This window comes from Stereum hirsutum, assembly GCF_000264905.1.
Source record: "Stereum hirsutum FP-91666 SS1 unplaced genomic scaffold STEHIscaffold_4, whole genome shotgun sequence".
Taxonomy (NCBI): domain Eukaryota; kingdom Fungi; phylum Basidiomycota; class Agaricomycetes; order Russulales; family Stereaceae; genus Stereum; species Stereum hirsutum.
The window spans coordinates 1873692-1893943 of NW_006763134.1; the positions used below are offsets into that span (position 1 = coordinate 1873692).

Consider the following 20252-nt stretch of genomic DNA (forward strand, 5'->3'; position numbering starts at 1 on the left):
TTGCACGCCTTCGAAGCCTCAGGGCGTAAATGTTCCTGTACAGGATGACCTGTGAAGGCGTGACTTGCTCACTATCTGGGCACTGTCCGAGTCTCATAATACCCCGGGCATATTTTGTCTCTTGCATCTGGTCTTTCTTCGTGAAACTCGATATGCTGCTCTTTGACCGTGGCTGTTTGCAGGGTATCGCGCACGGACGTTTGTTCTCCAAATAATATTTCTCGCTGATTAATGTTATGTCCAATGGACGGCATGGACTTTAGAATTCTCCTTCGCAAATCAGAGGAGTTGTCGTCGCCAGTCCGCACCCTAGCACAACCTAGCACACCCCGGCTGACCCAGACCCGTTCTGAGCAAGTGGATTATAAGAAAAACGTTTGTTCGTAATGCCAGTAAGTCTTGGCCCCTAGAACCATTTCTGCAAGCAGATGTTTTGCGCAATGCTGTCCAATGCACGAATTTCACCGTGTCGGACTGTGCGACCATGACTACCGCCGACCGAGACTGACGTTAGACGTGACGATTGTGTCAACAAGTGAGCGTCGCTTGTACTCTTCACTAACGAATTATTTCACTGACGATCGAACAGGCCAGTAAAGGCTGTCCTTGATGGTCAAGAACATCACCGCAGAGTGGGGTAGGATAATCAACTCCGGCCGAAGTCTTTCCTTCTCGAGGTCCCGCTTTCGACCGCTTCGCCTCATCCTCTTCGCCGTATATCCTCTTTTACCGAGTCCTGTCCAAGTCCCGACCTCCCCTTCGTAGCCGCTCTTGCCATTGCACCCTCTAAACGCTTTGTGCGATAGTGCCCGCCGCTTCAGTATTTCGCGTTTCACCCTAACGCTCCGCTATGAAGCTCCCCCCGTTGCTGAACATGCGGCGGTCTCGCCGACTGTGGGCTGTGCGTCCGAACTCCGAGTTCGCCTTCAAACACATTTCGAGCCTCATGTCGGACATATTCTCGCTTTCTACCTGCCAAGCCTCCCGTACGTGTCGGCTGAGACAATATTCAACGGGCGCTCCACTCATCACCGTCCCGCCCGAATGATCGATTGTCCTAACACTTGTTCAAAATGTCTGTTTGGCGGGCGGTTGGGGTGTCTTTCCTCTAACAGACCCTCGACGGCTGTACATTCGTGTTTATCTATATAAAAGCTTGGCTGTTCGAAGTCTTGGACTCCGCCGGTTCCGGTTTTTCTGTTCTGTGATCCTCTTGTGCTTTTATATCTTCGCGGTATACCCCATCTCCCTAATAAACCTCATCTCTCTCCCTCCTTCCATCTTCTTTTCATCACCATGGTGGAGATCACCAAGCTCTCCCTCCTGGCGTCGGCCATCGCAGCGAGATCCCAAGGGCCTACGAACGTTGCCCATTGTCCTCTAACACCCGCCGCCCTTCAACTTCCTTCCGGTCAAACCACGCTTGTCGCCCCGACCTTCGCACCCGACTTCGTTGCTATAGGCGTCGGCGTCCAGAACTACACCTGCTCCAGCTCTTCCAATTTCACGTAAGTCTTCTCACCCAATCCCCATCGTGCCGCAGGCGCTCCGCATTCCAGCCTGTGCACCAACTCAGCAACCATCCAACCATCCAACGCCACATCCACTAACCTCATCGGTGCTCTGCGCCTCCTAGGTCCAGTGGCGCCGTCGCCGAACTCTTCGACATCTCCTGCTACGTCGACACCCCCATATTCTCCTCCCTCTCCCCCGCCACATTCGCCTTCTGGTCCGCTCTTCCCTCCTTAGGCACCTTCAACACCACCTCCCTCATCTCCCTCTTCAACAACCCTCTCTACCTCGGCGGCAACCCCAACCCCGTCGTCGACGGCCAACACTACTTCGTACCCAATCCCGTCACCGGAGCAGGAATCTCACCGGCCTTTGACTTCAGTAGTGGGAGGTTCAATGGTTTCGCTGGCAATGATGGAGAGGAGGGAAAGAAGGCGACAGTGGTGGCGGGTGGGACGGTGAATCTGAAGTCGCCGGATGATCCGACGGTGGATGTGGATTGGTTGAGGTTGAGTGCGTTGCAGTTTCCGGGGCAGGGGGAGTTGGCGCAGACGGTGTTTAGGGTGGAGACGGCGGGTGGACAGCCGCCTAGTTCGGTATGTCTTCGAATTTGACTCAGATGTTGTGGTGGTTGAGAGGATGGGTTGCTGACGAGGAATATGCTCTTTTCTCTCGCGGTGAAATAGTGTAACAACACTGGGAGCACGATCTCGGTGAAGTATGTGGCGAAGTATTGTGAGTCTGATCTCGCCGTGACTGTTCTCCAATTAATGCTGACCCTGCTTGCCTCATAGACTTCTACAACTCAACACTTCCGTCGAATTGAAGGTATCATGCGACTGTTCATAAAGACAATCTCGATTGAGGGCTTTCTACCCTTGTTTGGACGATATTTTCATGACCCTTCCCGCTCTGCCACTATAATATACTCTCCCTGGGACAATGACTGCTCATGCATATGACGACTGTATTGGGACTTCTATTTCCTGGTCGCACTCGTTGTGACTACAACCCGTCTAATCTCTAACATCACCGACTTTGAGTCTCCAACTGAGAGCTGGCCTCTAATATAGCTACACTGAATTTAGAGGCCCTTGCTTTCGAAGCGTCACTCCAATGGTGGGTGGCCTTTGGAACCATCCCGCGGCCCGAAGGACTAGGTGAACGCGACTATCAGATAAATAAAACAGAGAACATGAAGAAAGTTTGTGAAGTAAGTAGCGTGTGCAGAGCGCAAATATGCTTGATAGCTTGCACGCTTCCTACTGCGTTAGATCGGAGACATGCGCATGTTTCGATGCACTCACCATAGATTTCCCTCTGAGAAGACCCCTTGCAAAGCTGTTCGGGGACTCTATAGTCCAGGTACTCACGGAGGCGTCACATTTTCCCCGGGCTGTAGAGGCTCGGTCACCAGTCTATTCGGGGACGGGACATGGTAAAAAAGTTAAGGCGGGACATGGTGTAGTCGCGTCGGTCCGCAAGAAAGTGGGATCCGAACTTATGAAGCGGATATGGTGTGATACAATGTTCGCTGTCAAGACTCAGACAGAAGACGTAACATCATGCGCCATGCAATATGTCGGATCATGGGGGGACAAAGGGCGAATAAAGGACCATCGTTCGGGTCATGCCACCCGCTTGTCTCGGGTAGACCGCGACTCGAAGGAACCTGTCCGCTATTAAAGCGCAGAGAAAATTGACGTCTACCTGACCGTGGAGCGATGATCCATCTGAAAGGGTTCCATAAAGAAAGAGGGAGAAGGGCACATTGATGTGGAACATAGAATTCTGCGGGCAGAAAGCATTATTGATGATGCGCATGAATAGGGTACTTATATGTCAAAAAAAAACACGGCCTAGTCGAGGACATCGACAATGAACAGCGCGGAAAATCGGGACGTAGTAGTCAAGAGCACTCGGTTTTCTGGATCAATGTTAACCACTGTTAGTTATCGTAAGTCTTAATGTCTTTTTAAGAGGAAGAAAAATAAGACGCACGAAACAACTACCAGGACCCATCGGCCGCGCTCGCTCGATCGCTAGGCCATAGAGCCACTCTGGTCCCACCACTATCCCTCATCGACCCCACCAAAACACCTCCCATCCACACCAACGTAAACTCGCCATCAATCCTCTCCCACCAATCCGACGATCAATGCATGCCCCTCCCACCACCTTTCTTATTAGCCAATCGCCTCAAACTCTTCTCCTTCCTCTTTTTCATATCCTCTTCCCTAACCCGCTTCTTCTCCTGCGTCACACTTTCCGTGACATGTTCGTCCTTCTCCGCCAACATATACGCATCAATACATTCCTCCATCTTCCGCTGAACATACAGCTCTTGATCGTCTCGTAGTTTCACTGGATCCGACAAAGGAAGCTGAGGCTGTGGAGCAGAATGCGGTGGTGGCGAGATGGGTACGGGTTCTGGTGTGAGCTCAGTTAAAGTCTCGGGCACATGAGTCGCAGCGTATGATGATAATGCGGGTATTGGTTCCGGAGGCGATGTAGACAACGATAGAGACGGGTCAACTGCAGGATCGAAGTCCCACTCCAGATCGAACCCCCATCCAATCCGCCTCTGGCCTCCATGCTCCCTTCCGACCTCACTTCCCTGCTGATCCTCAGCTATTCTCTCCACAGAATCTCCGCTCTCCAACCCTGCCAACGTCGAATCATCCAGCCCCAAAGAAGGGAACGGTGAATCCGGGTAGACGTCCTTGCCCTTATCCCTCCACCACTTGACGAACCAGACACCCGCCCGACTCGTATCGAGTCTACCTTCCCGCTTGAGCATTCCAAGCCGTTTAGCGAGGATTGGGAGTAGTTCATGGATCGACGTCTGTGGCGGGGTGCCGGGTGGGAGGATAGAGAGGTATGCAGGCGCTGCACGAATGACGCCGATATGCGGCGTTCATGATCGGAGGAACGAAACCATGACAAAAACGTAAAAGACGAGCGGTCAGTCGAACCATCACGATATAACACGAATATAAATAGGATATGGGCGCTTGATGAGCGGCTGAAAGACGACTGCGACGACGACATACATTCTGGGTTGAGAACATTCAGTCGATAGAGGAGGTAAGCCGCCAGGTCTTCGATGTCGTATAGACCCTCTTTGATGCCCGCTGAGAATATGGGATGACGAAACGGGAACGACCCGCGCAATTGTTGGGAGGGACATCAAGGGACCATGGAATAAAACATATACGTCAGCGCTGGTCCTTGATCTCATAAAATTGGAAACTATAGAAGAGCGGGAACTGAATCGATGGATGGATAGATGGATAGATAAAGAGGATCTGAAAATATAGAAGATCGAAGTGCCACTCGGTGCCTCGCCAATGTGACTCATGCACTAATCTAATCGAACAAAAGAAATGAAACGCGGGAGAAGATGCGGAACGAACGAAACCGAACGCTAGCGAGTTGTCTGGACGGAAATGAACGGTGCCAAAAACAGCACCAGATCAAGAGAAAGAAAAGGGAAAGAAAAACACACATACCAATCAGAGCAAGCTTGATGCCCCGCTCGGCGCCTCTTTCTCCGCGGCCTAGGAAAGGCAGCATAATTCCAGGTGTATCGAAAGCATAGAGTAGAGGATCTAGCGAAAGCTTCAGGCGCGTAGAGAGCGCTCGAGTGAGGCCCGGTTGTGGAGAGGTACGCATAGCTTTGGGAGTTGCTGCGGGGAAAGTGCAGGGTCGAGGGGAGTGAATGACAAAGGGCAATCAGTATCAGTATCAGTATCATGATGAGGAGTATCAGTGAGGATTGATTGGAAGGGGCGAGTAGTGTATGTGGAAAGATGGATGCAATAGGACGTGGGAGGCAGGACATGGCCAAAGGTCAGGCGGTGAGAAAACAGAATTAGACGGGAAGGATGAACATGGAAATCCGAGGTGGAGTCGGAGGCGAGTGGTGTTGACTTACGCCCTTGAATACCGACGTTTCTTAGTGCGTTCAACAACGTCGACTTGCCGACGTTAGGCATACCAACTACCAGGACGTTGAGCTCCGGCATATGCGAATGTTTCTTCGCTATGTCTATAAAAAGCATAGGGCAAGAAGGCGACGGTGAATTACACCTATACTAGATATGGGAAACAAGTTCTGGGACGTACTTACGAGCGTCTTGTTCAGAGACACAAGATCTGTCCGCGTATTCCAAGAGGCGAACATAACCCTCTGGTCGGGGAACTTTGCCTCCATCGCTCGACAGAATGGCTATTTCACGGTTTCGGGTGATCCGACAGCGATAGTAGCAACGCAACGGCCGCCGAGTTAGACATCATCGTTATCATGGCAGGAAGAAAGCGAAACGGTTCAGTTGGGTTATACATAAGGCAGTTAGAGTGGAATGACGGACGAAAGGGACAAGGAAGACTCTGTTAACTTACATCAATTCCCCATTCTTGTACGAGATCGCGCTTCGTAAACACCACAATACGCTCACATACTCGAGCGGCGGCCGTTGGCGAGACGACAGATGCCTGTGTAGAAAGCCGTACACGTTCTGTGCGCCACTTCTGAAGAGCACCTATAGAATGTGGACAGAGCGACGGTCAGTACGGGTACAACCGTCGAAAGAAAAAGAATGGAAGACAGTGGAAACCAGGAACAACAGTTGCGTTTCTGGGGAATGGAGGTACCAAATTATGAAGCGGGCAAACGCCGCAAGGGGGAATGGAGGTGGCGGGTGGCATAACCCGTTGTAACGCGTCTGGATTAGCTCCATACGAATGATCCTAGGTGGCGGACCACTGATGACATGTGCGAGAACTAGTGTGCACGATGAGAAACAGTGGCAGTGGCAGTGGCAGGAAAGACAAAGCCTAAGTAGGACGAATATGGTCCACGCCACCCAGTTCGACACTATATTGCGAATCTCCCGGGTAAGAATGGAATGACGTCGGTTGAGTGGCAGTTGCCTTTGCTCCTTTGCTCTGCGGAGTGACTTGACACCATTACAAGTTAGATGAACGATCGTAGTGCGCAGACGTCCAAGGCATTCATGACACTCTTCGATCACAGACTTGGTACGGGAATGGAATGTCTTCCAGCCAAAGACAATAGAGCGGTGGCGTGGTAACTATTCAGCAGCCACGGAGCTGCGCTAAACGATCTACACAACACTTAAAGTCTAGTGGCTGGCGTGGCGACTAGCATGGTGCCTGCATTTCGATCGTCATTTGACGAAAGAGGCCAAAGACTATGACCTTCAGTGGCAAAGAACGCGAGTCCAAAGACCAAAACAAGCCGAAGCACGAAAGCAACGCCACCACAAAAACCAACCAAACAAAAAACCAACCTTCAAACGTCCTATTAATACTCGTAAGCGGCAACCTCGCATCGCGCAGCTCAAGCACGATGTCCGTGCTCGACAACAGCGTGGGCAGCATATTCTGGAACTGGGCCATGTGGCCCGGGTACCACGATGGCGGTGTAGGTAGCGCGGGGAATGCAAAACGCGCTGCGGTGCTGAGGGCCATCGCCTTTAGTGAAGAATACCTTGAACAGCCTGCTCAATAGGAGCGCTTGGCTGTGAGCTGGCCGGCACTAGGAGAAAGCCGTCGGACGGGAAGGCAATACTAGAGCGAGTCAAGAAGCCTGCCGGAAGACGAGCTGAACGGACAAGAACAGCTGGACGACTTGAAGAGTCCGTAGCAGTCAATTGCGAAGATTTCCTGGTTGTTGAGATGATTTGGGGTCTAGATCCTGTGACCTGTGTGAACAGAAACAATCACGCAGCCAATCAGTTACCGCTATTTCACTCCTCAACCGTGCGGTGCTGGCAAACAAGTACGTGGCCAAATGACCCGAACACAAATAGAGCAGTTAGGAGTTTACCGCGCAGTGCGGTGCAAAGCGCGGGTTTTTCCCCAGCTCTCCGTGTGTGAGGCAATTCCAAAAACAGGGAACAGAAGGCTTGCTTACCCGTGTGAGAAAAATCCAAGCCTGAGATTACGAATACGAAGCGCGTTCGTCCTGAGTCCTAATCGTTCTCGCGAAAAAGGTTCGCAGACTGATTGCCTCAAGAACTGCAGCAGAGCTCCGTGTGGCGAAAGGAACGAAGAAGACAAGGTTCGGTGGCACAATCAACCTCGACTGGTTGCGATGGACGCGGTTGGAAACAGAGATTTTGCGCCCGGTGTGCTCCGAGCGTCGGCTCGCAGCCACTCGGAAACACGCACGGAAAAACACGGAAACGAAAAAACGCGCTGAGTTCCAAACTGAATTCTGACCCCGCAGGCCGCTCATTTGACATTTCGGGAAAGCGTGGGCCGAGAGCCAGTCCGGTGGCGCCGTTGACATAACCCACAAATACACACGACGCGCCACGGAAGCTTTCGTTGGGTGCTGGCACCCACAGGCTGAGGTTGGTGACAACGCACGCTGACAGTGAACGCAGTGTGAATCCGGGTGGAGTTTCTTCTTTCCTGCTTCGTTCGTGATCATCATCCATCGTGCACGCAGCAGCACAACGGTCCAGTCTGGTTGTCCATCCATAAACCCATCCTGGATACGTTGGACCCTGGCCTGGTAGCTACGCGATGACAAATGGTCGTTTGGTTCGATTGTTCTGCGACCTTCCAGTCAGTTCGAGATTCGACGTCCGCCCTGGTGGTGTGACTTTTTGCGAATCCCATCGTATCGCATCATCATCGCGGTAGGGACCGGTTCCTGGATGCAACTCCATCTTGACACCAGAACATTCGAGAAGAAGGCTCCAAAGATTGTGACACAACGCATGATTGGAGATGATTGAGGGGGAAGGTGTCAGCGGCAATTTTGACATGTTCGATTCAACGTATACGGTATTCAACTATCTCCATCTGATAGCGTTATGCATGTAAGTATCTGAAAAATCATATTGTAGTAACTCTACTCGTAGGGATAGGGATAGGGATAGGACTCGGGGATAGGTGGAGGTTGGGATATAGCCACTGGAAACTTCAGGCTCTTTAGTAGACGGTTAGCAAAGCAAGAGATATAGAGGCAAGCATGAGTAGATAAAACTGGACGGGATAGAGGACAAGAGAAGGATCGAGTGTGAATCAGGGATTTTTGGGTCCGCATCGAAACGGGTGCTCGAGGCGAGGTGTAAAGGATGGTAAAGGGTTGGGTGAATCGCGAATCAAGAAAGCAAGGTGAAAGTACACGGGAGGAGATAGAAAAAGCAAGGCGAGATAGAATAGCGAGAACCAATAAATGTTGCGGAGAAAAGGAGAAGAACAACGGTGTCTGACATATAGCCCCATTACCCTAAACGCAAGAAATCGAGAACACGACAGAAGAGAATTGCATACAGTCGAGCAAGATAGTGTGAAGCAACGCTCGGCAGAGATGAGAGCGTCGAGGGAGCGTGGTGCACCCTCGGTGTTCTGATAGACGTGGAGATATGAGTGGCCGACAACAACTATGACAACGGGAGAGAACACACCGTCAAGGTTTCCTAGATCCACTGGTCCTGACCGACACCGATAGCGTCAAAGCTCTTTCCACTCCTCGTCCTTCTTTCACGTAGGAGAGGAACGTCGTCTAGGTTGATCAACTTGTCGGAAGGCGGAGGAGAGCCCTCGACCCAGCCCTTCCAGCCCTTCTTGGCCGCGACGCGCTTCTTCCTCGGTCGGTCACGGGCAGAGGCTGAGGCAGTAGGTGTGTGGGCATCATACGAGCGGTCATCGTCCCACTCGTCGTCTGGGGTATGTGGTCTCTTGGACGAGGTGCGGGAGGTGCTCGAGGAGATGGATGGACCAGGGGTGGTGGGTGGAGAAGAGAGATGCATCGGTGGAGGAGTAATAGAGACAGACCGTTGAGGTTCAGGCAGCCGGATAGCAGGGCGTGCGCCCCAGAAGGACGAAGGACTGGTAGCGAGAGACTGTTGGGCAATGGCAGGCCAGATAGTAGAGGACTTGCGCTGGGACGCGGCTTCAGGGGTCGCAGTGCGCTTGGTGACGCTGGGCACGGGCTTCGGCTTGGACTGCGCGACGGCCTGTGCCTTCTTCCTCTCTCGTTCCCTCTCCCTCTCGCGTTCGCGCTCCCTCTCCTTCCTCTCTCGCCGCCTCTCCCGCTTCTCTTCCTCAGTCTTCTCGACCGCGCGATAGATGGGGACACCGTTGAGAACGCTTGTCAGGACGTCACGACGAGGCCGGGCGTCGAAATCCCCAGCGAAGACAGAAGTAGCGGTTCGACGCTGCCGTTTGTGAGGTGGGATGGTGTAGGAAGGCATGATGTGGATAGCGGCCGCGATTGCGGGGGAATGTGCGCGCAGTGGGGTGGCGGAGCGGTGAGGGGAGTGGGCGTGGAGGAGGGCGAGCCCGCGCGTTCTTTTATAGGAATCTGTATATAGGCTTCGGCTGTCAACAGAGCCACGTGCCCGTCTTCGTCAAGTTGTTTGTTCTTCGTAAACACGGCCGAATATCAGAATTCGATGCTTCCGCGGCTCCCACGCTAGCCCGCGTTCCTGCTTTCGCCTCTCCATTCTTCCCTCTTTCGTCCGCTACATTGTGTCCTCCGCCGTCCCTTCTTGCCCTAGAAGGCCTGTGCTCGGAAAAATAATAGAGCGATATGAGCTTGCCTTCACGACAGTCATTCTCTGTCTGAGTCGAGGACAGCATGGCACCGGCGCTTTTGGCAGGGACGACCTGATTTCTGAATGGAGATATCCATCTAGCCCACCTTCCGAGCTAGTCCCGTTTAGGCAGTTGGTCTACGCCTGCCGAAAGCGGGGCACGCCCCTACTTTCCTCCATATAGCACGCGTTGTTCCCCCACCGCTTTTCTCTCCGCCGGGAAATCAATCCAATCGATTTCTCATCATCCGTTCTTCCCACAGCTTCATATCCCTTTGTCTTCCCTGAAATCCTTTGTCCCCCTCATGCGCAATATTCTTTTTCACAGACGGAACTCGGAACTCGCCGTCGCTCTTTTCTGCGCGGTTTCAGGGCTTTTACGGCGAGCAGTGCCCTAATTCTCACACTGAACGTGGGGCCTCGTCACCACAAGGGTTCCCGAGTCACGAAAGTAAATCCTAGTAACCCCTATCCTCGCCCTCTGGCGCACGCGCAGGAGCCACTCCATTCTTAGCCCTGATACTCCCTGATGTCCTATCCTCCAATCGCACCCCTTTGTTCTCCAGTATCTCGTATTCGGCAGTAGCCAGGGAGCCCTTTGTCCTTCCTACGCCTTGACGACCCAATCGTATTCCATCGGTGGGCTCATGTTTGTGCGCCACCGTGCACATGCTTGCTTTGTTCCGCGCCTGGGCTGGCTATTCACTAATTCAGTGCTTACTTCTTCCTTTCTTCGGACGGAAAGATCCATAATACTCTCAGTGTTCATTCTCATAACACTTCTATTCGGCAAAGACGGCAGTTGATCATGCGGACACGATCCTGCCTTCTGCCCCGCCGTGTCCCTGTAGATCGTCCTTCTGACACCGAACGAGGAGTGGACGTGGCCCCCACCGTCCTAGATCGGTGGAGCCACCTCACCTGGGCCGCCTTGGCTCGTTTAACACAAAACGTCTCAACTCTATCACGCTCGTCGCTCAATCGAGAGCCAGAGACAAAATGTGTACCTGGGACGGTTGATCTGCATGATGCTGCAACGGGCCTCAAGGATCAATGACTGTCGTTATCGTCCGACCGGCGCAAGTGAGTCGTTCCTTCGCTTTTTACGTCTCCACACATGTATTAAGTTAACATGCGCCCAACATCCCTTATGCGGTCTTTCCGAGTCCCATCACGATCAGACAGTGATCAGACACTACCCTCCGGGCCTTCGCGTCGGACCTCGCCTGTATGTGCCTTTTCTGTCCCGCATCTCAAGAGTTTGAGTCTGTGTAAGAGCGCGTGCATGATGTGCGTTTTCTCTCTCACGTTCCCATCTCGGCGCCTCACCCCATAACTTCTATGCTCCCAAAAATAGGCCTACGCTCGAACCTCAAAACCTTCTGCTCAATGCATGATGGCGTGGTATGGAATCTAGGTCGAACGAACATCTATTTATTACCGCTTGTGCTCTCCGAGGACCGACAGCAGCCCGCGTTCTCCGCTTTGTCTCCCGTCCGTGCGCTGATCTATGATCAGGAGCAGATAAGTTACATGGGTTCCAGTCATGCATACAGTACTTACCCATCATGCACATGCGAGGCCGGCGCAGCGGCATGCACGCACACTAAAAAACGTGTCAGGCCATGAGAAGGCCTGTTCTTTGCTACTTAGGTTCGATCTCATGTGGTTGGTGTGTGGTTCGTGGTTCTTCATTACCTCACAGCGCATACCGAATGACTCTTCAAAACTCGACTTCGCGGCGCGTTTACGCACTTTGCTAGTCAATGCGTCTGCGCTTTGAGTTTCATGCATCTATTTTGCGTGCGGTGGGTCGCAGGGTGCTGTTTTATGTTGTTCATTATCATGATCATGATGACGGATGCTGGTTATCATGCACGCCAGTGATCCTTGGCGATTACACCCTTTTGTGTACTTATCCTTCCAAACCTTCTCTCGCCCGCCTCTATTTCCGATCCCAGAACGCGCGAGAATGGTATAGCCGATATCTACGATCTACGGTCTCGGTCGCGCTTATGTCTTCCTGCGACGACCCTTGTTCGTTCTTTGTCGGCAACTTGGCTTGAGCAGAAGATGCCACTCGATGCGTATGCGTACAGCCTGCCGAGTCGGTGATCCTTCGTATATTGGATAGAACATATTCGGCTACGAGCTGTGTCGTGCCGAATATCGGGCGCAGATGGGTGCATATGCATGTTTGAATGTACTTATGGGTGGGTGGCGTAGTAATGGTTTCTGGGTGACGTGCCCCAATTGAGATCGAGCATGGGTCCGTTCATATGTTATGTGAAGCGAACGGTCTGGTTAGTTGAGCCTCGCTTTCCATTGTTGAAATCAGAGCGTTTTCATTTTCAGGGGTACGGCATACGATCGTTAATCGTTAATGGTTGCGAAAACTAGTCTGCACCTGCGCCTGCACAAGACTCTGCCACTCTGCCACTCGACGCCACGCCACTCGTTATTTGTCTTGGACAATGATGATGATCGGAAGACTATAGAACCCCTTTCTCGACAGTATGACGCCACTCGTTCATTCATGTCTCTTCTCAATAGTCTTACATTAGAGGCGACCACGAAGGCCGAGCATGATCTCATTTGCGGGGTTTAATACTGCGACCGCACGGATGACGCGCATCATCTACAAACTACAATTTCCATGCATCATCGCCTTCTGAATCCTCTTCGTGATCTCACCACCGCGCACTACACTGGCATGTGGTAGCCTGCTCGGCGTTCAAAGCATCCCCCGTTCACGAAGACATGTCTAGAGTTGGTCTGTGTTTCAGAACCACGAGCGCAATCTGAAATCTGAACCTTCGAAGTTCGAAGGCTGAGAATGGAACGGTGTGGGGTGTGGCTGTTCTTGGGATGTTCGTTCGTTGGGCGCTTGCGATGATGATGATGATGTAGTACTGCAGTATAGGTACTCAATATCGAGTGACCGCTTCATTGATTGTTGTTTGCCGGCGTCCTTGTGGAGGCGGGAGTATCGTTTGTAGCCTCAAGTGTTGACTCACTTGACATTCTTCTGCGTACCCGCCGTCAGTGCGACTGCGGATCTTGGAGGATGTATATAGGTAGTATGGAATGTTGAAAGTGTCGAGAGCGCCGGAGGGCGCTTGGGTTCTTCTTTTCTAGATGTCTATGCATATTGTGTTTGTAAAAGGTGAGAGGTTCCGTGTCGACCATGTAGTTTGGTGGCGTACTGCGATACATGGACGTAGCTCGCTTGCCCCTCTTCTGATAAGTGACACCTCGAGTTTGTTTTCCCTGATCTCTTCTAACATTTATGTGGTCGTCCCAGGTAAGCATAGCAGAATGGTGGACGACAAGCTATGTACGGATCTGTTGACACAAGTGTTGGTGATCTTCAGGGGCCGACTGGTATAGCTCGAACGAGCCATTTTTGAATGAATCATCCGAGAGAATGGAGACCCGTATAACAGAACCTGTTTCACGTCTCTGGGCACGGCCACGACCGGTCAAACACATTCGTGGCTCCTTTACCAGCGTTTTCAATAGTAAGTGTCCTTGGTCGGGCATGCGAGGCTGTTATTAATCTTCGTCTTTCTGTTTCACGACTCTGTCTCTGGATACAGTCGGTCAACATATTTTTGCACGGACGCTCAAGCCTTGCATTTGAGTGGCCCCCTTGATAGGCGACACTCTGGATCGTGGCTTCTTTGCCAGCGTGCGACAAGGTGACTCAGAGCCTCCCGCGTCGGGCATGTGCGGCTACTCAATCTTCTGTTCCTTTTGCTTGTCGGCTAGGTCTCGCTTCTCAAGGTTTCACTAGTCGAAAAACTCGACCTCGATGAACCTGCTACGCCATACCATTCGCGACATGTTCATAAGGATCTAGGTCGGCCATGTGCGATTACTGAATCTTCAGCTCCTTTTCCTGCTATCTAATTCGTCTCTCAAGGTTTCAGCAGTCGCTAATGTCGCCTCGTAGAGCCTGGTGCGTTACACCGTTCGCTACATAGTCATAAGGATCTGCACGATGGACGATGAAGTTCGCCATGTTTCATCGCCGGTCAATACAGGACCCTGGTCACGGTTCCCTGGGCTATAGTCAACTCATAGACATGATCACACCCTACTTTCTTACCCAAGCAGGTCTCGACCTGTTGTAGCCTGTCTCGGATCAACCTTACCTCTTTGTGCTTATATAGGTCTTCACCTCGGCGACCCACATACCCACTCGTCGACTTGTGGATGATCCCCAAAATATCCCGTTTGTGTACGTTTTTTATGCTCTTCCATTCTCGACGATCAAACATTGGTTCCCTGACCCTTCCGGTCACCTTTCCAGGACCCATCTCGGTCGGTGTTCACAGATGCAAGTGTTTAGCTACGCACCTGAAACTACGGCAAGGGTGGCTCCTGCAGCAGGGTTCCAACGACGTTTGAAAGATAAACATAGCACACCGGATGTTCCGTCTACCCAAAACAAGGCGATCTACGCTTCACGGCCAGGTGGGGAAGCTACTCTTCAAGGGTGTACGTCCCCGCACTTACTCCGTTAGGGGAGGACGGCGACTCAGCTACACTGACCCACTTAGGGCTACTACCCTGTTGGGTCCATCCGATGACGACTTGGCTGCGAGTATAGCCGTGAATTTAGCGACCAATCGGCAAAGGGAAGGAGCAAAGCATCAGAAAACTCTATAATTAAAAACCGCTTACTGGGGCTTGGGGTCACGCTTGGAATGCCTGCGTGAGTAGATCTCCTTGGATCACGAGCCGGGATCTTCGGCGTCGCAGGGAGGATTATGACGATGACTCAGCGAACGCCGCTCGCCTCCGTGCATGAGACAGAGACAGTCCAGTTTGCTTTCCAAGAACCCGTCGTATTGCGCATGGTTGTTGCCAAATGCATATGTCGAGTGTAATTCTGCTAAGATGTTTCTATTCCGGATCCGGCGTGACATGGTCTCAACGGGTGCCAGAACCTCATGCTTCCATCCCTGGTTCCTACGTCTCTGTTGCGCCCTCCGATTGTGGCGTTATGTTGGTGGTGTTATCAACAGTAGAAGACAGAGATGGTGATGGAACTCCCCACTTCAGTCGATCTACTAGCTCCATAGCGTTAGATGTGAGTTGTATTCGGATAGTCCTGGTTAGTGTTTCCTAATGCGATTTATCTCCTTTGGATGCTGCTCATGCCGACTGCTGTCACGACCTGATGGTACTTCAATGTTTCTGATAAGCTCTCGTGTGATGCCAGACGAAAAGGGGCTACCAGAAATGCACAACCGGAGCATAATATATTGCAATAGCTGCGCTTTCAAGATTATTGTCCAACTTCACAACCATGGTCAACATTGGGTCAACATCAAGGCACACATAACCACTTTCTTGGTTCAATCTTGTATGAGAGTAAATTGTTGGTGTCCATGACCGTACTGTACGGATGGATATCAGTGCGCCTTCAAGTTAGGTATCACCAATGCAAGTCATTGCCAAGTTATTTTGAGGAGTGACCGCGCAGTCAGGGGCCTCCGATGTCCATCGTCCTTACTGAGCTATAAATCACGTTCTAGCTCGCCAGACTTTGTATGCCCCTGGAGTTATCTATTCTGATTTGATGGCCAATAGTCGAAGGAGCAACCAGGCTTCAAGCATCGGGTCTCTACGACGGAGGGGAGCGCCACACTCAGTGCCACACGCGAGAAGTTCGAACTATCCGGCAGGGGCCGGGCGGAGGTAAGAACGAAAGTCTTCCGGCAAAGTGGCGCTCGCAGCTCCGTGGCAGCTGACGGCCTCGTCACCGCTATGGGATCCGAACATCGATGTCTTGTGCTTCTTGACTTTCACCTTTCTTTCTGCTTCTGACCGGCAAGGACGCCACTTGTCTTACCTGAAGATACTACTGCTTTCATACACACTGCACTGCGTGACCTGAAATCTGATGTCTGCCTCCGACCGGATGTTGGGGTCGCGCGGAGAGCTTGACCTGTCGAAACCGATCAGTGTGGCTTACCAGCTCAAGCTATCTCACACGAGCGTCCTCGACTCTACATTCATCGATGCGAAATCACGCAGGGCCATCTACATGACTGCAACTCACGAGGGTGCGACCAGCCTGATACGACTGAGTGAGCATGGAGAGGAAACGGTCGTCGGAGAGGTTTGGTGGCAAGGTGGCCGAGGAAATCATGGCGGGACGGGGCACGGACTAGTGGTCGTGCACGAGCAGACAATGCGGTTCGAGGGCTTTCTAAAGAGGTCAAATGGCTTTCTCAAGAACAAGTATAGCTCCTTTCGCCTCAACACTTTCCAGCAGACGCTGACCACGTTCTTTCGAACAGATGCAAGGTCTTTCAGGCCGATGGCATGCATTGCCGATGGCGGCGTGGAGCGAACTCCAGCCTAGTTTATCCTGCCATGCGCACCTTCTTCTGTCAGCTCACGTCTTACACCCGACCGCCCACTTCATCTACATCACGAAACGCGTCTTCCACCTCCGTTACGGTATCTCCCGAGCGTATGGTTGCGCTCTTTACCTCGCCGGATCCAGGCAGCGTCAATCCAGAAATCTTGGTATACGATGTCGGTGCAAACATTATGGATGAGGTGATCCTGACCTGTATCATGGTATGCGCCGGGAAGCTCGAGTGGCGAGAGATTGACACGGCTGGGAGACTGAGTCGCGAAGGATACCCAGGGCTATCAGGTCGTTACTCCGCGTCTCATCCTCAGCTCGGGCTCGGTCGATCAATTTCCATAACGAGCTCTGCTTTTTCCCGTATGTATGCCACCACGGCAGTCACCGAGTCTGAAGACGACGACGAAAGACTACCGCCAGCGTATCTTCGTTCGGTACCGGCTGGAGAGCAGACAGTGCATATTATTCACGGAGAGACGGACAATACTGACATTGAGGATGATGTGGTGGCGTTAGACTCCCTGGATAATCGTCGAGAAGCAGCCCCGAGCTATGATACCTAACGAACCATGTTCTCCCTTCCGTCCAGTTGTTCCCATCTGTACCACCCTCCACTCATATACCAGTCATGTTGTGTCCGTGCGAGTTATGCATGTTGTAACGCTGTTCACGCCCTTTTCTAGCGCATCATATTTCTGGATTTATGTCGTATTTTCGAAGCTCTGGACAATATACACCGTATTGCCCTCTCCGTTGTCCGTGTTATATACCGTTGTAGTAAGCAGTCACCTTGACTTCCTTATTGTTCAGCTACTGACCAGATTTTCCCACATCTTCATTCACGACAGATTTCTGGACAGCCATCCTACTTACTTGAAGGGTGATCAAACAGAATGCACGGCGAACGACACAATGCGGTTCCTCATGCTCTGGCGCAGCTACCGGGTCATTCCGTATCGTCATTGTCACCAGATATTAGGGGACGCAAACCCAATTCCTATCCAGCCACTCGGGATCCTTCAACGTATCCGCCGCCATTAGTCTAATCCTCGATCATAATTCGCTGAAGCCTGGGGGCGCAGTGGCCCATTGGCGCCACTCGTCGAGTGCTTTCCAACTCGCGGAAGCACCTTCAACCCGTAGGCAGTTGTATGCCCGGATTGATGACCGTGTCTTTCCCGACCATAATTACCGGCGAGTCTGGTCGATGGGGCCGCTATTACGGCGACCATCCAGGGTTTGAGCTCTTCCCACTGCTCTCTCGGTTCGACATGTCAATGACACCGCTCAACGTTTGAAGTCGTCGAGCATAGAGATGCAGGCAGTGCTCGAGATCGGCCTGATCTCACTCGGATGGTTTTGCCCTAGGTCCCAGTCCGTCATGTTTTCAGCCTATCTGGTGTCTCGTGCATTCGTGCGCGGTTTCGCGGCGGTGCACGTTCTTTAGGGTGCTCTCTCTGTCGGTGAGGTCGAGACTTGCGAATCAGTGTTAGATCCAAATCCATGAGGTTCACTCGTTTGTTTATCATGTTTGTTTCTCTGCTCTAAAATGTCCTGGAAGCATGCTCTACACTATATCTAAAAGTCTTCTGTTATGTGGGAGCAAACGTTCAAATGCCTCAGGTCAAGTATATTTTTGGATCAAAAACACCACCCGACTCGATAGGCAGATCCCTTGGTGCAATCAACACTCGCCACCGCCTTCTTGACCATCAGTTTAGCGCCCTGCGGTACCACGCCCTTAGCACCTCCGACAAGCTCCGTAAAATCCTTCACACGCCGCATATCGTCCTCTGGAGAACGAAGCAGAATCATAGTGTTCGTGTCGTTTGTGGCGCCGTCAACGAAGAAGAAAGCAGGACAGCAAAGGAGTTCAAGGAAGTAGAAGAGAAAGTATCTTCCTGACCCTCCCGAAATATATTGTCGTAGCCGTAATAACTGGCCTCTGGATCACCGTATATACCGGCGTCAAAATCGGAGACAGAGGAGCCACGGCGGCCTGGTCAGTCTACCGGCCACGTCGCGAGTCAAGATCGTGGTCAACAGCCTGAGGTGCGGTACACATCGGCGGGGCAGTCTAATTGGGTTCGCTCATGTGACAGTGAAGGATCTCTACTAGTTTTTATAAAGAAACCCGAGGGTGTCAGGCACAGAGGAGCAAGTTACGCGGATGCGGACTACCAACTTTGTGTTAACATAGGTGCTGAGCAAACAATAAGCACAAACTCTGACTAATACCTAGTGAAGACAGATGTTGAGTCCGCGCTACCTGAAGTCTGAGCGACCCGCTGAGCATAAGTATTGCCGTCACAAGATGGTTCAGTGTCTGCGGGGCAACGGGAGCGAGTATGACGGCTGAGGGGTCCTTATAATCGTAGAAGGGAAATGTCAAGACGAGAAATATGCATAAAGTGGTTCGGAATGTTGGAAGAGAAAGTTGAAGCCGCCTCAGGCCAATGTAAGCGCCTTGGACGCGTGGCACAACCCTAACCCTGGCCGTCGAGGATACCCGAACCGCGAAGTCGCCGCGGAGTGACTCGGACGTCGTAACGGTCAACTCCCAATCAACTACCACCTTCTCTGTCTTTCCTCGACATCATACACGCGAGAGAATACTTCACACATGAAACTCTACCGGAAGAGTCTACAGTAAAGCAGAAGATTTGCAGAGCTCTCGCGGAATTCATCCAAAGTTCATCATCATGATTGCCTTCTCCGACGACGATCCGTCACATCAGCAAAATGGCTCAGATTTTATAATCGGGTTATATAAGGACATAATGTGAATGCAAAGAGAAAGACCAGTCACAACCGATAGAAATTGGATGTAAATGGAAACATGCCGATCTCATTGATTTTATCTGGAATGCAACCCGGATGCAACCAGAGTAGAACCATATGAAACCTACTGCAACCTCGAGCCCCCTGCTAGGCTTTCGTTCGGCCAAAACTTTTCCTCGGTGCTTATGCTGTCGGCTCTCTCGGGTAGCCCCACCGCTTCCGCCGATCCTCCCGGTCTTCCGGGTTTCTTATCATATTTCTGATCTTCGAGTTTGCTCATAACGGGAATCGAACTCACGACCTATCACATTATCTTATTCATTTGGTACACATACAGGCGAGGGCTACTACGACTACACTAAGAGACTTTCCGTGTTATGGGCGTGCTTGCTACATGAGCCATAGCGTACACCCAACGGGCTAGCACCCCTCTCTATTTCGACTTCTTTGCTCCTGAATTTTGTGCTACAACATACATCACCTGTATCTTGACAAGGTAAATCATGAAAATGCGCTGTCTTACTACACCTGGGCCTAGTACACAACTGCTATGATCCCAACCCGACTGCAACCCCTATGTAACCAAAGGAAATCAATGCAACCAATCGCGTGAAGTCACAACCAGATATAACTTTGCATAACCATTTCATCGGGTTACAAACTCCGCATCCGATTGCAACTCTCCGGGCATTTTGCTGATGCACTCGACTTCAAGTTGCTAGTGGAAAGGGTAGGTGCACGTGGACGTTGTGTGTCTTTTGCCGTCATGAGGTATCTCTCTCTTGTTGCCTGTTCGTAACTTTGCGGTGCTCTCCCTGGTGTGGCCCGTCGAGGAGACACTGAATGAAACCCCGGGACATTTTCTGACCCCACTATTCGCTGTCCTTGGACGATAAGATCTGATCGCAGCTTCTCCGCACTCACACCTAACCGAATTACTCCTAGGACGAATGTCGGCCGTTCTCGTGAGCAGGCAGTAGGGTTGCTTG

General features: G+C 51.7%; 4 protein-coding genes across 4 annotated transcripts; 2 read left to right on the forward strand and 2 right to left on the reverse strand.

Annotated features, from left to right (window-relative positions):
* Positions 1-1296: 1296 nt before the first annotated feature.
* Positions 1297-2338, forward strand: STEHIDRAFT_109445 (uncharacterized protein; the record flags this gene model as incomplete). The annotated part of the gene is made up of 4 exons (XM_007302021.1): positions 1297-1508; positions 1637-2108; positions 2199-2247; positions 2307-2338. 4 exons carry the CDS (start codon positions 1297-1299, stop codon positions 2336-2338), a joined length of 765 nt encoding a protein of 254 aa, XP_007302083.1.
* Positions 2339-3280: 942 nt separating this feature from the next.
* STEHIDRAFT_94320 (P-loop containing nucleoside triphosphate hydrolase protein) lies at positions 3281-7651 on the reverse strand. The gene is made up of 9 exons (XM_007302022.1): positions 7454-7651; positions 6828-7241; positions 5917-6056; positions 5641-5743; positions 5450-5563; positions 5025-5201; positions 4566-4646; positions 3514-4401; positions 3281-3457 (listed from the first exon to the last, which is right to left on the reverse strand). Exons 2-8 carry the CDS (start codon positions 7006-7008, stop codon positions 3668-3670), a joined length of 1530 nt encoding a protein of 509 aa, XP_007302084.1. The 5' UTR covers positions 7009-7241; positions 7454-7651; the 3' UTR covers positions 3281-3457; positions 3514-3667.
* A 636-nt stretch (positions 7652-8287) lies between these two features.
* On the reverse strand, positions 8288-9807 carry STEHIDRAFT_94322 (uncharacterized protein). Its single transcript, XM_007302023.1, has 2 exons — positions 8961-9807; positions 8288-8901 (listed from the first exon to the last, which is right to left on the reverse strand). Exon 1 carries the CDS (start codon positions 9747-9749, stop codon positions 8973-8975), a length of 777 nt encoding a protein of 258 aa, XP_007302085.1. The 5' UTR covers positions 9750-9807; the 3' UTR covers positions 8288-8901; positions 8961-8972.
* Positions 9808-15921: 6114 nt separating this feature from the next.
* Positions 15922-17091, forward strand: STEHIDRAFT_138238 (uncharacterized protein). Its single transcript, XM_007302024.1, has 2 exons — positions 15922-16346; positions 16406-17091. The coding sequence occupies exons 1-2, from the start codon at positions 16006-16008 to the stop codon at positions 17043-17045; spliced, it is 981 nt and encodes a 326-aa protein (XP_007302086.1). The 5' UTR covers positions 15922-16005; the 3' UTR covers positions 17046-17091.
* Positions 17092-20252: the final 3161 nt, after the last annotated feature.